Genomic DNA, 14,709 nt, shown 5'->3' with positions numbered 1-14,709 from the left:
ACAAATTGCGCTTCACCCTAGCGAGAAACAAACGTTCGATATACACCTAATAATATGCACCATCAACAAGCCTATATATGCAAAACCGAAAAGGTTCACGACCAGTCCGCAATATTAGAAAATTACTCTATTAAAATTTGAAATATCTAAAGAGAAATGGGTTTTAGATTCTTGCGGAAAAGTACATTTTAAAAATTAAATTTTTTATGTAAGTGAATATCGAGATGGAAACTAGGAAATTGGAAATCGTGTATTAGAGAAGCTAAGGGGTGCTACAATGTAAGAAAAAAATAGCAAATGCATTCCTCGTCAGCCTGTTACCGTACAAAGCGAACAACATCCAACATCCTTCCCCATCTACTCCCCAGTTACGACACTTATTCTCTAATATTTCTGCCCTCTTATCCAACTTGGTTTACCACGGGGATCAATAAAATCATTCGTCTGAAACACCCACCCCTCCGTTTTGTTTCCCAATTTGCAATTCCCAAAACCCGACTAAATCTTTGCCCCATCCATTTGATGAGCCCTCTACCCAGTCTCCAAAACAACTCGATGATGTAATCTACCTTTTCTGTGTTAAACTTCTCACCCACTGCCACCTCTATGTCTTCCCTTTGGGAAGTCTATCTTGATTCGCTCGCCATTCTTCTATCTCCTCCTTCCTTGGTTGAGTCCTTCATTGGTAAACTTGACCATAATATCGAATTTAGTTTAACTCTTATCCTTTTCCTAGTTAGCTGTAAATATGTATTATCTTTACCTATATGTATAACTTTCAACAATGGTTTCGGTATTTTCCTCTTTTTTGGAGTGCCATTGCTGACGGTTACCTGAAACACGCTTCAGCTCCCCCAACAACATTCCCCCCATCCGTCTTCACTGTTCTGCGCCAAGTGCCCACATGTCGGCAATCCTGAAGGAGTCCATTTCACTGTATGGTGTAGCAAACAATGCAATTGCGGCACCTGTTTAATATGTGACCTATCCGCTGATACATCGAGCTTCTAATCATATTGCCCCCGTGTGATAAGGCTGTGCGCTGCTCTTCGCAAGTTCTCCGTTTGTGATAGTGTCAGGCCAGCATACCGCCACAATTATACATCGCAGACAGGTGATAACGAAGGCTTCGAGCCTTTGACTAAAAAGGAGGGGGGGGCACTTTACATATTCCACTTTCATATAGTAACACAGAAAGAACAGTACTACAGAACATTGTTAGCTTGATCTTAGTGTTGAGAGAACCGCATTTCTAGATTTAAGGCAAGCCAGTGAAAGTATATCTAGTGTTGTTAATGCTTCAGGCAACATTAAGTTCGCTGTCCCCGTTGGTAGAACCGACGCTTCCCAGGTATATAAATTGTTCAAAGCTTCCGATTCTCTGTCCATTAATCCAGAGAGAGAGAGAGTACGATGACCTGTCAGACTAAGAACTTTGGTTTTGGTGATGCCTGTATTTATAATAGTTCAATTCTACCTGCTTCTCTTTTCAAATCCAGAGAAATTTTGGGGGGGGGGGGGGTCATTACCCGGTGAGAAGTGGAGGTGCTTGAGGAAAGATGGCAGCATGTAAAACATCACCGTTAATAAGAAGGACTCCGCTTTGGACATTAAAATTATCTGAGATTTTACCTCGGTGCAACACGTGACATCTTCCGCTCCCGGTTCATGCTTTCTCGGAAATCGATAAAGAGCAAGTGAAGCGAATATCTAAATTCCGCGCATTGTTCCAAAATGATCCTTAGGAAACCAGCCTACTCTCTGTCGATAAAGTTTTCGAGATGTTCTTTGGAGCGTTCCAGAATTATTTTAGCCTTTACGACAGCAGGGAGCACTCAGATATCCCTTCAATTTTCACAGTCAAAACGGGTCCCCTACTTTGAAATGTTAGTGATCATCTTCTTCCGCTCCCTGGGAAAGGCCTCGGATTCGCAGTTCTCGGTGCAGTGGAATTAACAAAGCTGCTGTAATCGCATCGATAACCAAGATCATTCCTTTTCTGCTTGGAAGAATAGTCGTATCCGCATATTTTAGTGGCCAGCCATTTAATTAACAAGAGGTGGAACTTCACCGATGTGATGCAGTTAAGAACCTTGGTGAGTGTTACTTTCACCTGAAGAGGTGCTCGTTAACGTTCTTCATAGATCAGTTAAAAAAGTTGTAACCACATGTAAGTTTCTTTTGTTTTGATGCGGTATACACTTCTGAAATCATTGCATTCTGCGGCATCTTCCGCTTCTCTGACCAGCACAATAACAAATTTGCTTTGCCACGGCACAGGATACATTGTATTTCCGGGCGTTTCCCACTGTATCAGAGTTTGAACGGGTTACGCCCTAAATTACTCGCAGCGGCCAACAGAGCCTTTCAATCCCTTCCGTTCATTGTTCCTTTCCTGCGATTCAGCATTCAACTAGATCTTATAATGTCGCCCGAAGCGTGACTGATGACCTACGTGGCTCCCGAGAAAAGATCATTTAGCTCATATATATTCTCAGGCGATGTATCTGCCGTCCGATCATCAAGATAGTTCTTTCAGTCTCGAACCGATGTTGAACTTGGGGGAGTCATAGGTGCTCCAACCCTGCGAGAAGAGGCGGTGGCAACACGCAAGCGAAGGTAAGCGACCATCGGATGATGATCCCATTCGAAGCTGATGTTAGCCTTTCGCTTGTCAAGGAGACTGTATTGGTGATCACAAATTAGTCAATCTGACTGCTCGTACGGTATAGGTCAGTTGAAACCCAACTAACCCTATGGCAAGTCGTGTGCTCAAACATTCTGACACCAATAACGAGGGAGTTGAACCTGCGAAAATCCATAAACCTCCCACCATTATCGTTACGGTCGCCGAAGCCGTGTTTTCCCATCACATGTACAAGCAAATTGTTGTATGTGCTCACCTTGGCACTCAGACCATCCGTCACACTCACAATTTCACCTTTAGGTTGCCTCTCCTGAACTGCGTTCACTTGCTCGCAGAAAGCGCTCCACTTCAATATATGGGAAATCGCCCTTCGTTCATAGCACTGAACACTTGCGATGCTGTTTATCCTGGGCTGGGTCAGAATTCTGTTAGAAACCTGCTCCTAAGTCAAGGGAGCGATAACCATCAGAAACAACCCGGCACTGGATTTTTGTCTACTAGCCCTCGGCCTTCCGGAGTATAACAGCACATTGCCGCAACGGAGAGAGGAATACTTGCTAAAGGCCCATCATATTACATCGCTTAGGCCCAGATTGTTCCATTTGTATCGTTGAAATTCTCGCTCGAGTTGAAGAAAGCGAGCATTCCAGAAATCAATCATAGTCCGTTTTCAGTAATCAAAGCCGTCAGTGCATGACCCTGACGTTGTCGACGTGTTCTTATTAGTAAAGTTCTGAAATTTGTAGGTTGCTAGCCAACAAATTTCAATTCCTTTTAGTGACTTTTTGCAACAAGCAGGGTACACTTTTAGTAGACTTTTAAGGCTCAGTTTACGGGGTATTATGAAACATTCCGTATTTTATTGAATCCTTTTTGGGGTGTTTCTGCTATCACTAAAAAGATCCGACCCTCGTGTATTACAAACAATAAGTCAGTATTACGCCAGGTTAAAATCTTATGAAACTTATGCTCCAGCTCCAACTCACTGTACCCAAGATTCTTTTCCAAAGGCTTGTAGTAATAAAAAAATCTTGAACTGATGCGCCAACTGCAAATATAAGTACCCAATTCACTGGAAGACATTCTACCGGTTATTTTCAGTTGGCAGAACCTCTAACTCACCGATAATTTGATAGTTGAGCAGTACTCAACCCATTGCTCCAATATGTCTGTTCACTCGGAAATCAGATTCTCCTCTTTGTTTCGGCAGAATGAACATCGAGGTGTATAAGGCTTCATCCTGCTGACTTATTGGTAAAACTTCCGCGCCTGATGCGGTTGCTCCCTATACTTTTCGAGTTCACAGACTTTTTGGTTCTTCCAGGCTTTCTTTTACTGTCTGTGAAGTCGCTTCTCCACTCGGCGGAGTTCTTAGTAGGCCCCTGCGCGTGCCCGCGTTCCTTGAGAATGCAGCATTTCCCAATAAGCAGCTTTCTGTTATTATCTTACATTCCTCGCCGAATCAGTCATTCCGACTTTTTCTGCGACTGGGGCCCAGCAAGTTGTGGCCGTATCAATGACAAGATTCTTCAGGTGGTTGTGAAGATCATTTGTTGATGGTTCATCTCCAGGACATCTGTTAGCTGCGGTTATTGTTTTCCACGGAAACCATCCGCAATCCGTCATCAATAGTATCGTTATATACGCCATGAGAGCAGAGGTATCGCCTGAATACGGGCTCCGTTCTTACTTAGTTGTTCAAATCCCAAATATGATTTTGGTATCATACTTGAGGTACCCTTCAAGGGTCCGCTCAGCTGCCTCTCCGACTCTGCAGACTCCTCTGTAGGGGCATGAACGTTAATGAGGCTTATATTTCTAAATTTGCCTTGCAAACGCAGAGCGCATACCATTTCGCTTATGTTCCAGGCTTCCTTTCTTTCAAAGCTGATACCAGCTGGTTTCATTTTTTGGCTGACTAGGAAACCTTCTCCGGGTACATGGTTTACTGGATAACGACTATAATATATGGTCTAGTGGCTCTTCTCCAGAAAACAGGTCCCTGTTCAACGCACCTCCTGCAACGCTGTTACATAAGCCGTATATTGGGGCAGGGTATCGACTAGCTGCTGCGCAGCATTTGATCTGCACAGGGAGCGCACGTTCATTGCCGGGTTCGTCGTTGTAAATCCATCCTTGCGAGGCATCTTTTGTTTTCCGTTTAGGGTTGTCACTCCTGTCCAACTGCGACTTGGAGAAAGTTGGTACAATTTATCCCATTTTCTTCTTCTTCTCCGTATGCAGGTTTTCATTAAGAATAAACTCCCAGCGATCACCGCGTGGGGGTGGAGATAGAGTTTGGTAGAGTTATTGGTGTTGCTTCAGCAAGCGTTTTCCAGGTTTTATGCTCCATCGTGGGTAGCTATTCTCGTTTTGTCCTGGGACGTATACTACCCTTTCACCGCCCAGGCAAATATAGAAACGAAAAATATTCGTTCGGCTAGTTTTTAGTTAGAATTCAACCAATGTAGTTCTATCCTTAAAAATTAATCATTAAAATTAGGCCAAACATTGAATAATTTCTTTGTATTTTCTTTGAATAAAAAAAAACACATTTACACTCCATATTTTCAAATATTGCCCTTATTCTAATATTTCCCTTCAATTTGCTTACAGGACACAATATCTTCTCCAAAATGCGGAGTAGATGGCTAGTCAAAACCCTAGTCTTACTTTTATACCAAATACACCTAACCCTAGCAGCTTATAGTAGTCATAGTAATCAACAATTTAAAATTAGTCCTAAACCATGTGAAGTGAATGGCCTAGATGGCACTTGTATGTTTGTATGGGAGTGTATAAAGTCAGAAGGACAACATGTTGGCATGTGCGTTGATTCATTCATGTTCGGTTCATGTTGCGCCCATAATTTAACTGAAAATGTTATCATACCACAAACATTTACGTATCAATATACAAGACCTACGAAACCAATTGGTCATAGACCCAGACCACCTGTAACGCCTCATCGGCCAATTATAAGGTAAGGAAGACTTCTTTTTCTGAATCTGAAGCGTTTTCATAATAATGTTACTTTATAGTGGATTAACAACGATAGAGAGGCCCCATGGCGCTGGTACACTGGTCATTCGTCCACATAAGCCAACTCATCAGAAACCCCTCCCGCCCAGCACAACTACAAAAATACCTAGTCAATCCAGTACGTTAACAGATTTGGATACTGCAGCCAGTATTGCTGGAAGTAAGTTGAGGAGCTCTTTAAAGAAAGATATTTCCATTTTTTGTATCGATTTTCCTTTATGCGTAGTCCTTGCTATCGCGTCTATACCATAAATGGGGACGTAGTCACAGAACAATTCCTATCAGACAAAGCAATTTCCTTATTCAATTTCATAGCAAAATACAAGAAGTTAAGAATTTAAATTCTGATACAATTACCCTCCAGCAATTTGGAATACATCACCCCAAACGACTCAATGGCATATGACCACAGAGCCAAACTTCATAACCCGACCGCGGCCCCCAATTTGGGACAAGCCAACTGCACCAAGACCAAAACCACCGAAGCCAACGAAAAGGCCTATTGTCACAGAACGTCCTACCATCTCCACAACGTATCAAACCACAACTACGACACGGAAACCGACAACGAGCAAACCTCGACCTCAAGTACTGAAATAATCTCTTAATATCCTTTTTGAGGAAATGTTTGCAAATTTATGTTTTACAGACGAAACCTACGAAACTTCCATCATCCACCCAGCGACCTGCGAGTCCTGCACTGCCACCTACCTCATCAAGCACTTTAACCCAATCCCGACCTACCACCATTATGACTTCAACCACTTCAACAAGGCAGCCGACAACTTCGTCCCGGCAACCTTCCTCATCATCAACTGAACCCATAACTCCTTCATTGACAGTGGACAGTAACGAAATTGTGGCCCCAACCAAAGGACCGTCAATTACAACAATATCAGCAGCCAGAAGTGGTGAGTTGAATTCAATTCAGGACCAACAGAATTTATAAATTTATCTTGAAATTTATTTAATTTTAATTGGATTTTAAATTGTACGTTTTTTGTCTCACTTAGCATGTGGAACACCACCCATATTTTCGCGGCCGGAAACTAGGATAGTGGGTGGAAAGACAGCCCCCTTCGGTAGATGGCCTTGGCAGGTGTCTGTGCGGAGGACATCATTTTTCGGGTTCTCAAGCACACATCGTTGTGGCGGAGCACTCATTAATGAAGAATGGATCGTGACTGCCGGACATTGTGTTGACGAGTAAGTCATGAATTTATATTTGGTTCCGAATCATCTCCTCCCATTTACAAAGAAGATTTTCCATGATTGCACTTATCTTTTTGATTTACTTTGTCATGTTTCTGAACATAAGATCTCCTTTATTCTTCACAGCTTGTTGATATCTCAAATCCGAATTCGTGTTGGCGAGTATGATTTCTCGCATGTGCAGGAACAGCTTCCCTATATCGAACGAGCAGTTGCAGCGAAAGTGGTGCATCCTCAATATAACTATAATTCGTACGAGTATGATTTAGCCGTCGTCAAACTGGAGAAACCTCTTGAATTCGCGGATCATGTCAGCCCCATTTGTTTGCCTGCCACAGATGACTTACTGATAGGACAGAATGCAACGGTCACTGGATGGGGCAGACTCAGTGAGGGTGGCACCCTACCATCGGTTTTGCAAGAGGTCTGAATTTCAACTTCTATTATTATTTATGTATCTTACGCTATGCTCGTTAGATACAATCGTATAAGATAAAGATGATTCGAGTTACTTATCTGCATCTTTTTGTATTTTATTGAATGATTCGCAGGTTTCAGTTCCAATTGTTAGCAACGATGTCTGCAAAATGATGTTCAAGCGGGCCGGCCGCCATGAGTTCATACCAGATATATTCTTGTGTGCTGGATACGAAACGGGCGGCCAAGATTCCTGCCAAGGGGATTCTGGAGGGCCACTACAGGTGAGAATCTATTATATAGTACATCTTTTATAATATATTAGTTAGGGTAAAGATGATTCAATTCGGAAAATCTGTAGGATCAATATCTATGGTAGAGAAACAAACGTGGGAAGCAATAGCTTTGGTCAGGACTAGTATAGGTGCTACTAAGAGCAATACCAAGAGTTTTGGGGCTAAACGGAACACGGACTGTTGCGCCGTTAATGGTATTAATTAATTCAGCAAAAAATGTTAATAGAATGCCGTTCCTCGTCATATAGTTTAGGTTTGTAACAAAGTATCAGCAAAAGTGGCCTCGGCTTGCAGATTAAGAAGCAACGATATATTAAGGATATCGTAACCCAAAAAACTTCCGTAGCCTTATGTACACTTCGTAATACACGTGTACTTAGTAGCGATACTCTAACAACTTCTACTTAACCCCCCAAGATTTTCTGCGCCAATCCCCATAAATTACTTTTTGGTATCCTCGCATCATCTATTTATTATCGTTATGAAAATGTTAGGTTCATTGTACCTAAATCGCTACACAACCTCCACTCGTAGTACTCGCAAAACCGTTCTCAATACCATCCTTTTGATATATTTGATAATTTTTGAAAAGTCTAAGTTAAAATCGAAGTATGGCCGAAACATGCCCTATAGACAGCAACGCCTTTTACTGCTCCAGTTGATTCAATGCGAAATCTACTTCAAGTATTCGCAGGCTTTCTTCTAATTATCTACTTAAAAAAAGAAAAATTGGCAAGCACACCGCTTCTGCTTGACACCACTTTAGACTTTCTCAACCTTCTACTATTCTATTATTCTTTAAAATAAGTAAAAATTAAATAGGTGTCGTTGCTGAGACACTCCTCAAACAGAGTTGGCCTCACGTGATCCGTTTAAGTAGCAAATTAGTCATGTAACCTTCTAATCTGGATATGCAGTATCGGTCCTTGATAGACGCTCCAAACTCTCTTAGATAAAAAAAGGTTGACTGACAGTTTGGTCCAGGGTAGAGGCAACTCATCAAACGCTGCCTTACCTCTGCCCTAAGCTTGGCCTAGTTTAGAACTGAACATACGGGGGATTTCGCTTCAATATAATTCCCATACAGGCCACCTGTCGCCACTTTCGGTTACGCTGCTCCCAGGGCAAAGGTAAGGCAGTGTCTGATGAGTTGCCTCTGTTGTGGACGAAACGTCAGTAAACCTTTTTTAAAAACTTGGGGGTTTAACCCAACACGGGGGTCCGGGGACCACAAAAGAAGAAGTAAGTTGATTCACAAGTGGTCCGGTTTGTTATTGAATGGATGTGGACTCAGGACTCCCTGCATTCTCATAAAAAAAACTCTCTTAGATCGCCAGGGAACTATTCAACCGCGCAAACAACACCCTTTCCATCATTTTTGAAGACGATGTCAACCCACGCATTCGTCCAATAATAGCACAACATTTCTACAGTATGTAGTGTAGGATAGTGGGTAGAAAGACAGCCCCCTTCGGTAGATGGCCCTGGCAGGTGTATGTAGTGTCTCCCAGTCAGTTAACCATGGTAATTCAATCTTCTCGAAGGTGGGCCGCTACCACCCCAGAAGTTCGCTGCTACGTCGAAAAATATGGTCCCCTCTTCTACCTTTAGCACATCTCGGGGGCATTTTTCAACATTTCCTTGAAAATGGTCTAATTCTTAACGTTGAAAAGTGAAAATTTTTCCACACGAAGTGAAATTTCTGGGCCAGGCCATCACCCCTAGCAACCCGACCCATACAAAGTACAAGCGATCGCAAACTTTCCACTACCAACGACAGACAAAGACCTTAGAAGAGACTTGGGCATGGTAGACCTTTACCGTCGGTTGCTGCCCAAAGCTGCTCACCAGCAGGCATTACTGAAGTCCTTCCTGTATGGTCCTAAAACCAAAGAATTGTGGCAGGTTTTGTGATCTCCAGAAGCCATCAAAGCGTCTGAAAACTCCAAGCAGCAGCTGATAGACGCTACACTTTTGGCCTTCCCTCAATATGATATACCCATAGACGTATTCAACGATGCTTTAGACGTTGCAATAGACGCTGCTCTCCACCAAAGGGTGAACCAAAGCTGGCAACTGTTGGGTTTATTCTCAAAACAGTTTAATTCCACACAAAGGAATTGCGGCGCCAACGATCGTGAACTACTAGCCGTACATCAACTATTTAAATTTTCCCCTTGCAGGCAGGTCGTTTATCGTATTCGGAGACCATAAACCTATAACTGTTACCCCACAAAGCGTCTCCTCGCCAATTTCCAGCTAGTTTACATCGGACATTCAATATGGATCCGGTCAGCTAGGTAGGTAGCTATCAGTGGCCGCTTCAAGAAGCCCAATTAGCGCTTTGGTGCGCCGTTTTGATGTTACAAACTCCTAAGACCGTGACTGTTTTTATGGAAGCAGGGAGGCAGAGTCCAGCCGGCTCGGATCTTCAGAGCCAGCCCGTAGCATTCACGAAGGAAAGCAGCTCTCCGACCCTGCAGCTAGAAATCTCTTTTAGGTACCCAAAGAATGGTTTACCCAGTGTCCGCAGCCTGACTCTAGCCAGAGCTGGGCAATCGCAGAGAAAGTGCATGAGGTTTCCCTTCTTTCTCCGCAGCTTCGGCAATGCGAGCTGTAGGGTATGCCGAGCCTAGCGGCATGGTCCCCTATGGGCAAGGGCGATAGATTCAAACAATCTGCCCAAGAAGAGGCTTAGAAAAAGGCAGGGAGAGAAGCGGTCAAGAAATTGGTAATGTAGTGGCTATTATAGACGGCTTTAAAGTCCATGAAGATATGGTGCAACTGATTTCCAGTTTTTCCATCTCTTGCCGCAATCTGATCTGCCTGAAGTGAAGCCTCTTTAGTATCGCTGATATTCTGGTTGTTCAATAGTTCAACCCATTGCTTCAATGTGTCCATTCTGTCGGAAATCAGATTTCCTTCTTTGTCTCGGCAGGATGAACATCGAGGTGTGTAGGGCTTCAGCCTGCTGACCTGTTGGTAAAACTTCCACCCCTGGTGTGGTTGCTCCATGTACTTTTCGAGTTCACAGACTTGTTCGTTCTCCCAGGCTTCCTTTTTCCGTCTATGAAGTTGCTTCTCCGCTCGTCGGACTTCGTGATAAGTCTCCGCGCGCGCCCGCGTCCTTTAAGAATGCAACATTACTCGGTATGCAGCATTCTTCCCACCGTTACTAGCTTACATTCATGGTCAAACTGTCCATCCCGACTCTTTTTGCGGCGGGGGCCAAGTACATTTGTGGCCATATTTATGATAACGTTCTTCAGGTGATCGTGAAAATCATTTCTTGAGGCTTCATCTCCAGGATCTCTGTTGACTGCGGTTATTGCGGCATCCATTTCTCTCTTATAGGTATTGCGGAGGGCTGTGTTGTGGATGGCTTCAGTGTTAAATCTCACCTGATTGTCAGAAGGGATTCTGGGTGGTGTTGTTATTCGAGCTCGGAGCACCATGCCAGCGAGATAGTGATCCGAATTTATGTTGGCCCCTCTATATGTTCTGACATTCATCAAAGCTGAGAGGTGGCGGCGTTCGATCAACACGTGGTCAATTTGGCTGAAAGTGGTCCCATATGGAGAGGCCTTTATTTGTTTGTGGACCGCTTTCCGCGCAAACCAGGTACTTCCAACAACCATTTCGTATGATACTGCTAATTGAATGATCCGCAGTCCGTATCATTTGTTTTTTGGTGTAAGCTATAGGAGCCAACATATCGCCTGAATACGGGCTCCTTCTCTACTTGGCTGTTAAAATCCCCAAGTATGAGTTTGATATCATATCTGGGACAGGCTTTAAGGGTTCATTCTACTACCTCGTAGAAGGTATTCTCCTCCGACTCTGCAGTCTTCTCTGTAGGGGCGTGAACGTTAATGAGGCTTATATTTCTAAATTGGCCTGCATAGCCGTTCGCTTATGTTTTCAAAGCCGATAACAGCAGGTTTCATTTTCTGGCTGACTAAGAAACCTACTCCAAACACATGGTCACTTGCTTCTCAGTATTGGGGAAACGTTCCTTTACTTTTCAAAGTTTTGTGTCAGTCCGGTATGTCTATCTGCCATACCTTTTATCTCAGAATCGGTTACCCTATTGACAAGAAATTTGGTAGAAAGATGAAATCTGTGCATACCACTGCTTGCAGTGAATTACATAGTTCCATGTTGAATTTAATTTAGTTTTTTTCCCAAATATACAAAAAGGGGATACAATAAGACTATGCGCAGGAAATTTAGCTCCCATCATATTCTTTGAAATTTTATGGAGACATAAAAGTCGTGCACACGGTTGTCGGCAACGGGATTTGCCCCAGCAAAATTCCATTATTATTACGGTTGTGTTAGTGTCTTGTATGTGATGCAGTGCATTGGTGTATGCCCACAAGTACGCGGCTGAGTTTGTCATAACAACAGACATTACAAAGCAGTTTATGACTTCCTTCCTTAAGGATTCATTTTGGATTAATATTAATGGAATCACTGAGCAAATGATTCTCCAAAAAACACGCACAGCGTTCCCGCATGACATCGACACACCAATATCACTTACCTACCTGATCCCTACCTAATGAGATTCCGTGCCCTTTTGCGCAGAAGTTGTTCCTCCTCTGTATAGTCTTCTTGAGGAGTATACAATTTTTTTCATCGAGTATAGTCACGTGAGGTATCAAGTGAAAGGTCTCAATTAGAACTTTTAGAAAATGGTATTAGTTTCGACATTGGTTGGAAAGTGCGGGGTCCGAAAAAGTCAGTTACTTTAAGGACCCGTTCTAAAAAACTACCCAACTCAAATATTTAAAAAGAAATATGATGGTCCATACACATGGTATCTAAGCTTCAAAATTCCCTCCAAACCGATACCTGTCTAAATACAATAAATAATAAAAAAAAAAAATATTGCCATATTTGTTATAAATATTTTTTCTAGAGATTAACTTGGAACTTCCCTTAAGTTTATGCTAGAATCATAAACTGTTGCAGTAATATAAACCAGCAGAGCACGATACTACCAGGTTTGGTGCAAATCGTATTATTACTGCAGAGTTATAATAGGCAAAGTAGTCACTTTTGTGTTTGTGTTTGACAAACTAAATGCGTAAGTATTATATTATGATATAGATACAAATGGAACAAATGCACACTTAACTATGCTTATATAAGCAATACACAAAGCCTTTTATACCTGAAGCATTTGGCTTCCGGCTTCCCAAATCGTATTGTTTGTGTACTCGTTTGGTTATCATGAATAGGAGACCCGCCGTACCACAGAAAGGGCAAAATTACTCACTGAGGCGACCACATATCAGCGAAGTTCCGGTGGAATTCAATCAGTTAGCTTCGACTGCAATTTGTACGGTTTGCATAACACCCTGGATTGGGGGAGATATTTTCCAATTCCTCCGTCTAGGTCCATAGCATTTTCCGTGTGAGATGTGGGGTGGTTATCACCACTCAGTAATGATTATGGTAGACGAAAGGCTCTACTTTTGGAGAGGCACATATCAATCTAAGTAAGAAATAGGTTGCATATAAATTACGAGTTGCTAACAAATGGGACAGTTGTGCACTCGAATATTCTTATTCGACTTGTTTTCTAGATATTTATCTCAAGTATTCTAAAACATATTTAGAGGAGGGAGTTGAAAACCTCATGAATAAAATATTCATAAGTGAAGGCACAGTTTTAAGGACCTTGACTGCATCTACTCTCTCTTTTTAGTACTCCCAGCCTTCCATAACGCAACTTTGGACATCTTCACCTTAAATAGTATAACCGAAACAACTTTAACACAGAACCCCTCCCGCAAAAATCATAAACTTCTAGCAAACAAAAAAAACATTTAATTTTTTTTCATGCCTTATAGGTTAAAGCAGAGGACGGAAAATATTTCCTTGCCGGTATAATATCCTGGGGAATTGGATGCGGTGAAGCCAACCTCCCAGGGGTCTGCACTAGAATATCAAAATTCGTCCCATGGATTTTAGAACGAGTAACGTGATGGAAATCAAGTTAATAGATTAGGAATTATCATCAAATTGATTTGCATAGCATAATTAGCGTATTATTCAAATTTATTTAATTTTTATTTAATATAACGTGAATTTTTTAAATTGAGTTTGTAAATAACCTTAACCCAAATGTTTGCGGACATTTCCATTTAGTTAGAACATAGAATTCTGTAATATATAATTGACTAATTCTTTAAAAATCTTTTGCCGTTAAACGGATTGGTTAAATTGAGTGAACTATTAGCTATATCACCATCACCCCTTGAAGTTAACTAAAGTTTTCAATTTTGTGTTTAACGAAACGTTGACCATTTGCATTATCTTCTTCAAGTATTAATTTATATAAATCAATTTAATATCTTTTATATGTATCTAATAATATTAAGACTTGTTAGAAGTTGGTTTAATTTCATAAAAAAGAACTGTAAATACTCTACGTGTAAATAGTAAATATAATAAATATGCGGAATGTCTGACATAGTTTTAAGTAGAAAATTATAAAAATATATGCTTACTAGCTCCATGAAATTTCGTATCAAACAGAAAAATTGGTATTTTTCGAAAATCATGTTATGTTTTACATTTCTAAGGATACTTTTTTACGTGAATGTATAGAACAGTTATGAGTTAAATGTGAAAATTATTTATAATGAGCATTAATCTTGCCCAAAGAAGCAGAAATAAAACAAATTAGAATTGAAGGAAAGCATTTTTATTTGCTATTTCTAAAAAACAAAAGGTTTTTAAGGTAAAAGAGCCAATTTCATTGTGGTAACATAATTGGAAGTAGATTCTCGAATAAAAAGAGGTTACCCATGCTTCTACCCTGTGATAAAGCAAACCATGGGTCGCTCTTCGCTTGGCTATTTAAATAACCATCAAGTCTAAGATTTTGTAAATTCGTTATATATTACAATTCCTCTAAAGTGAGACAGGACTCATTTTCGGAAACTACTCAACTCAAAAATCTGAAAAAATGAGGTTGATGCGAAATACGAAATACGATTGTACGAAATCTAGGCCTCAAAATACGTCCCGTTCCGATGTCTGCTCAAATAAACTTACTAATAGTATATTACTAACCTTTTG

General features: G+C 41.4%; 1 protein-coding gene across 1 annotated transcript in view; it reads left to right on the top strand.

The window, feature by feature from the left end:
* Positions 1–14,299, top strand: part of LOC119660512 (serine proteinase stubble) — a 155,185-nt gene extending 140,886 nt beyond the window's left edge. Inside the window, exons 5-12 of the mRNA XM_038069127.1 lie at positions 5,264–5,630; positions 5,689–5,849; positions 6,054–6,277; positions 6,339–6,600; positions 6,703–6,895; positions 7,028–7,325; positions 7,453–7,602; positions 13,476–14,299. Coding sequence (XP_037925055.1) covers positions 5,264–5,630; positions 5,689–5,849; positions 6,054–6,277; positions 6,339–6,600; positions 6,703–6,895; positions 7,028–7,325; positions 7,453–7,602; positions 13,476–13,610 — 1,790 coding nt within the window. The 3' untranslated portion in view covers positions 13,611–14,299. The remainder of the gene's footprint in view (positions 1–5,263; positions 5,631–5,688; positions 5,850–6,053; positions 6,278–6,338; positions 6,601–6,702; positions 6,896–7,027; positions 7,326–7,452; positions 7,603–13,475) is intronic.
* The last annotated feature ends 410 nt before the right edge of the window (positions 14,300–14,709 follow it).

Source organism: Hermetia illucens, chromosome 6, assembly GCF_905115235.1.
Source record: "Hermetia illucens chromosome 6, iHerIll2.2.curated.20191125, whole genome shotgun sequence".
Taxonomy (NCBI): Eukaryota; Metazoa; Arthropoda; class Insecta; order Diptera; family Stratiomyidae; genus Hermetia; species Hermetia illucens.
This window is presented reverse-complemented; position numbering and strand designations above follow the sequence as displayed.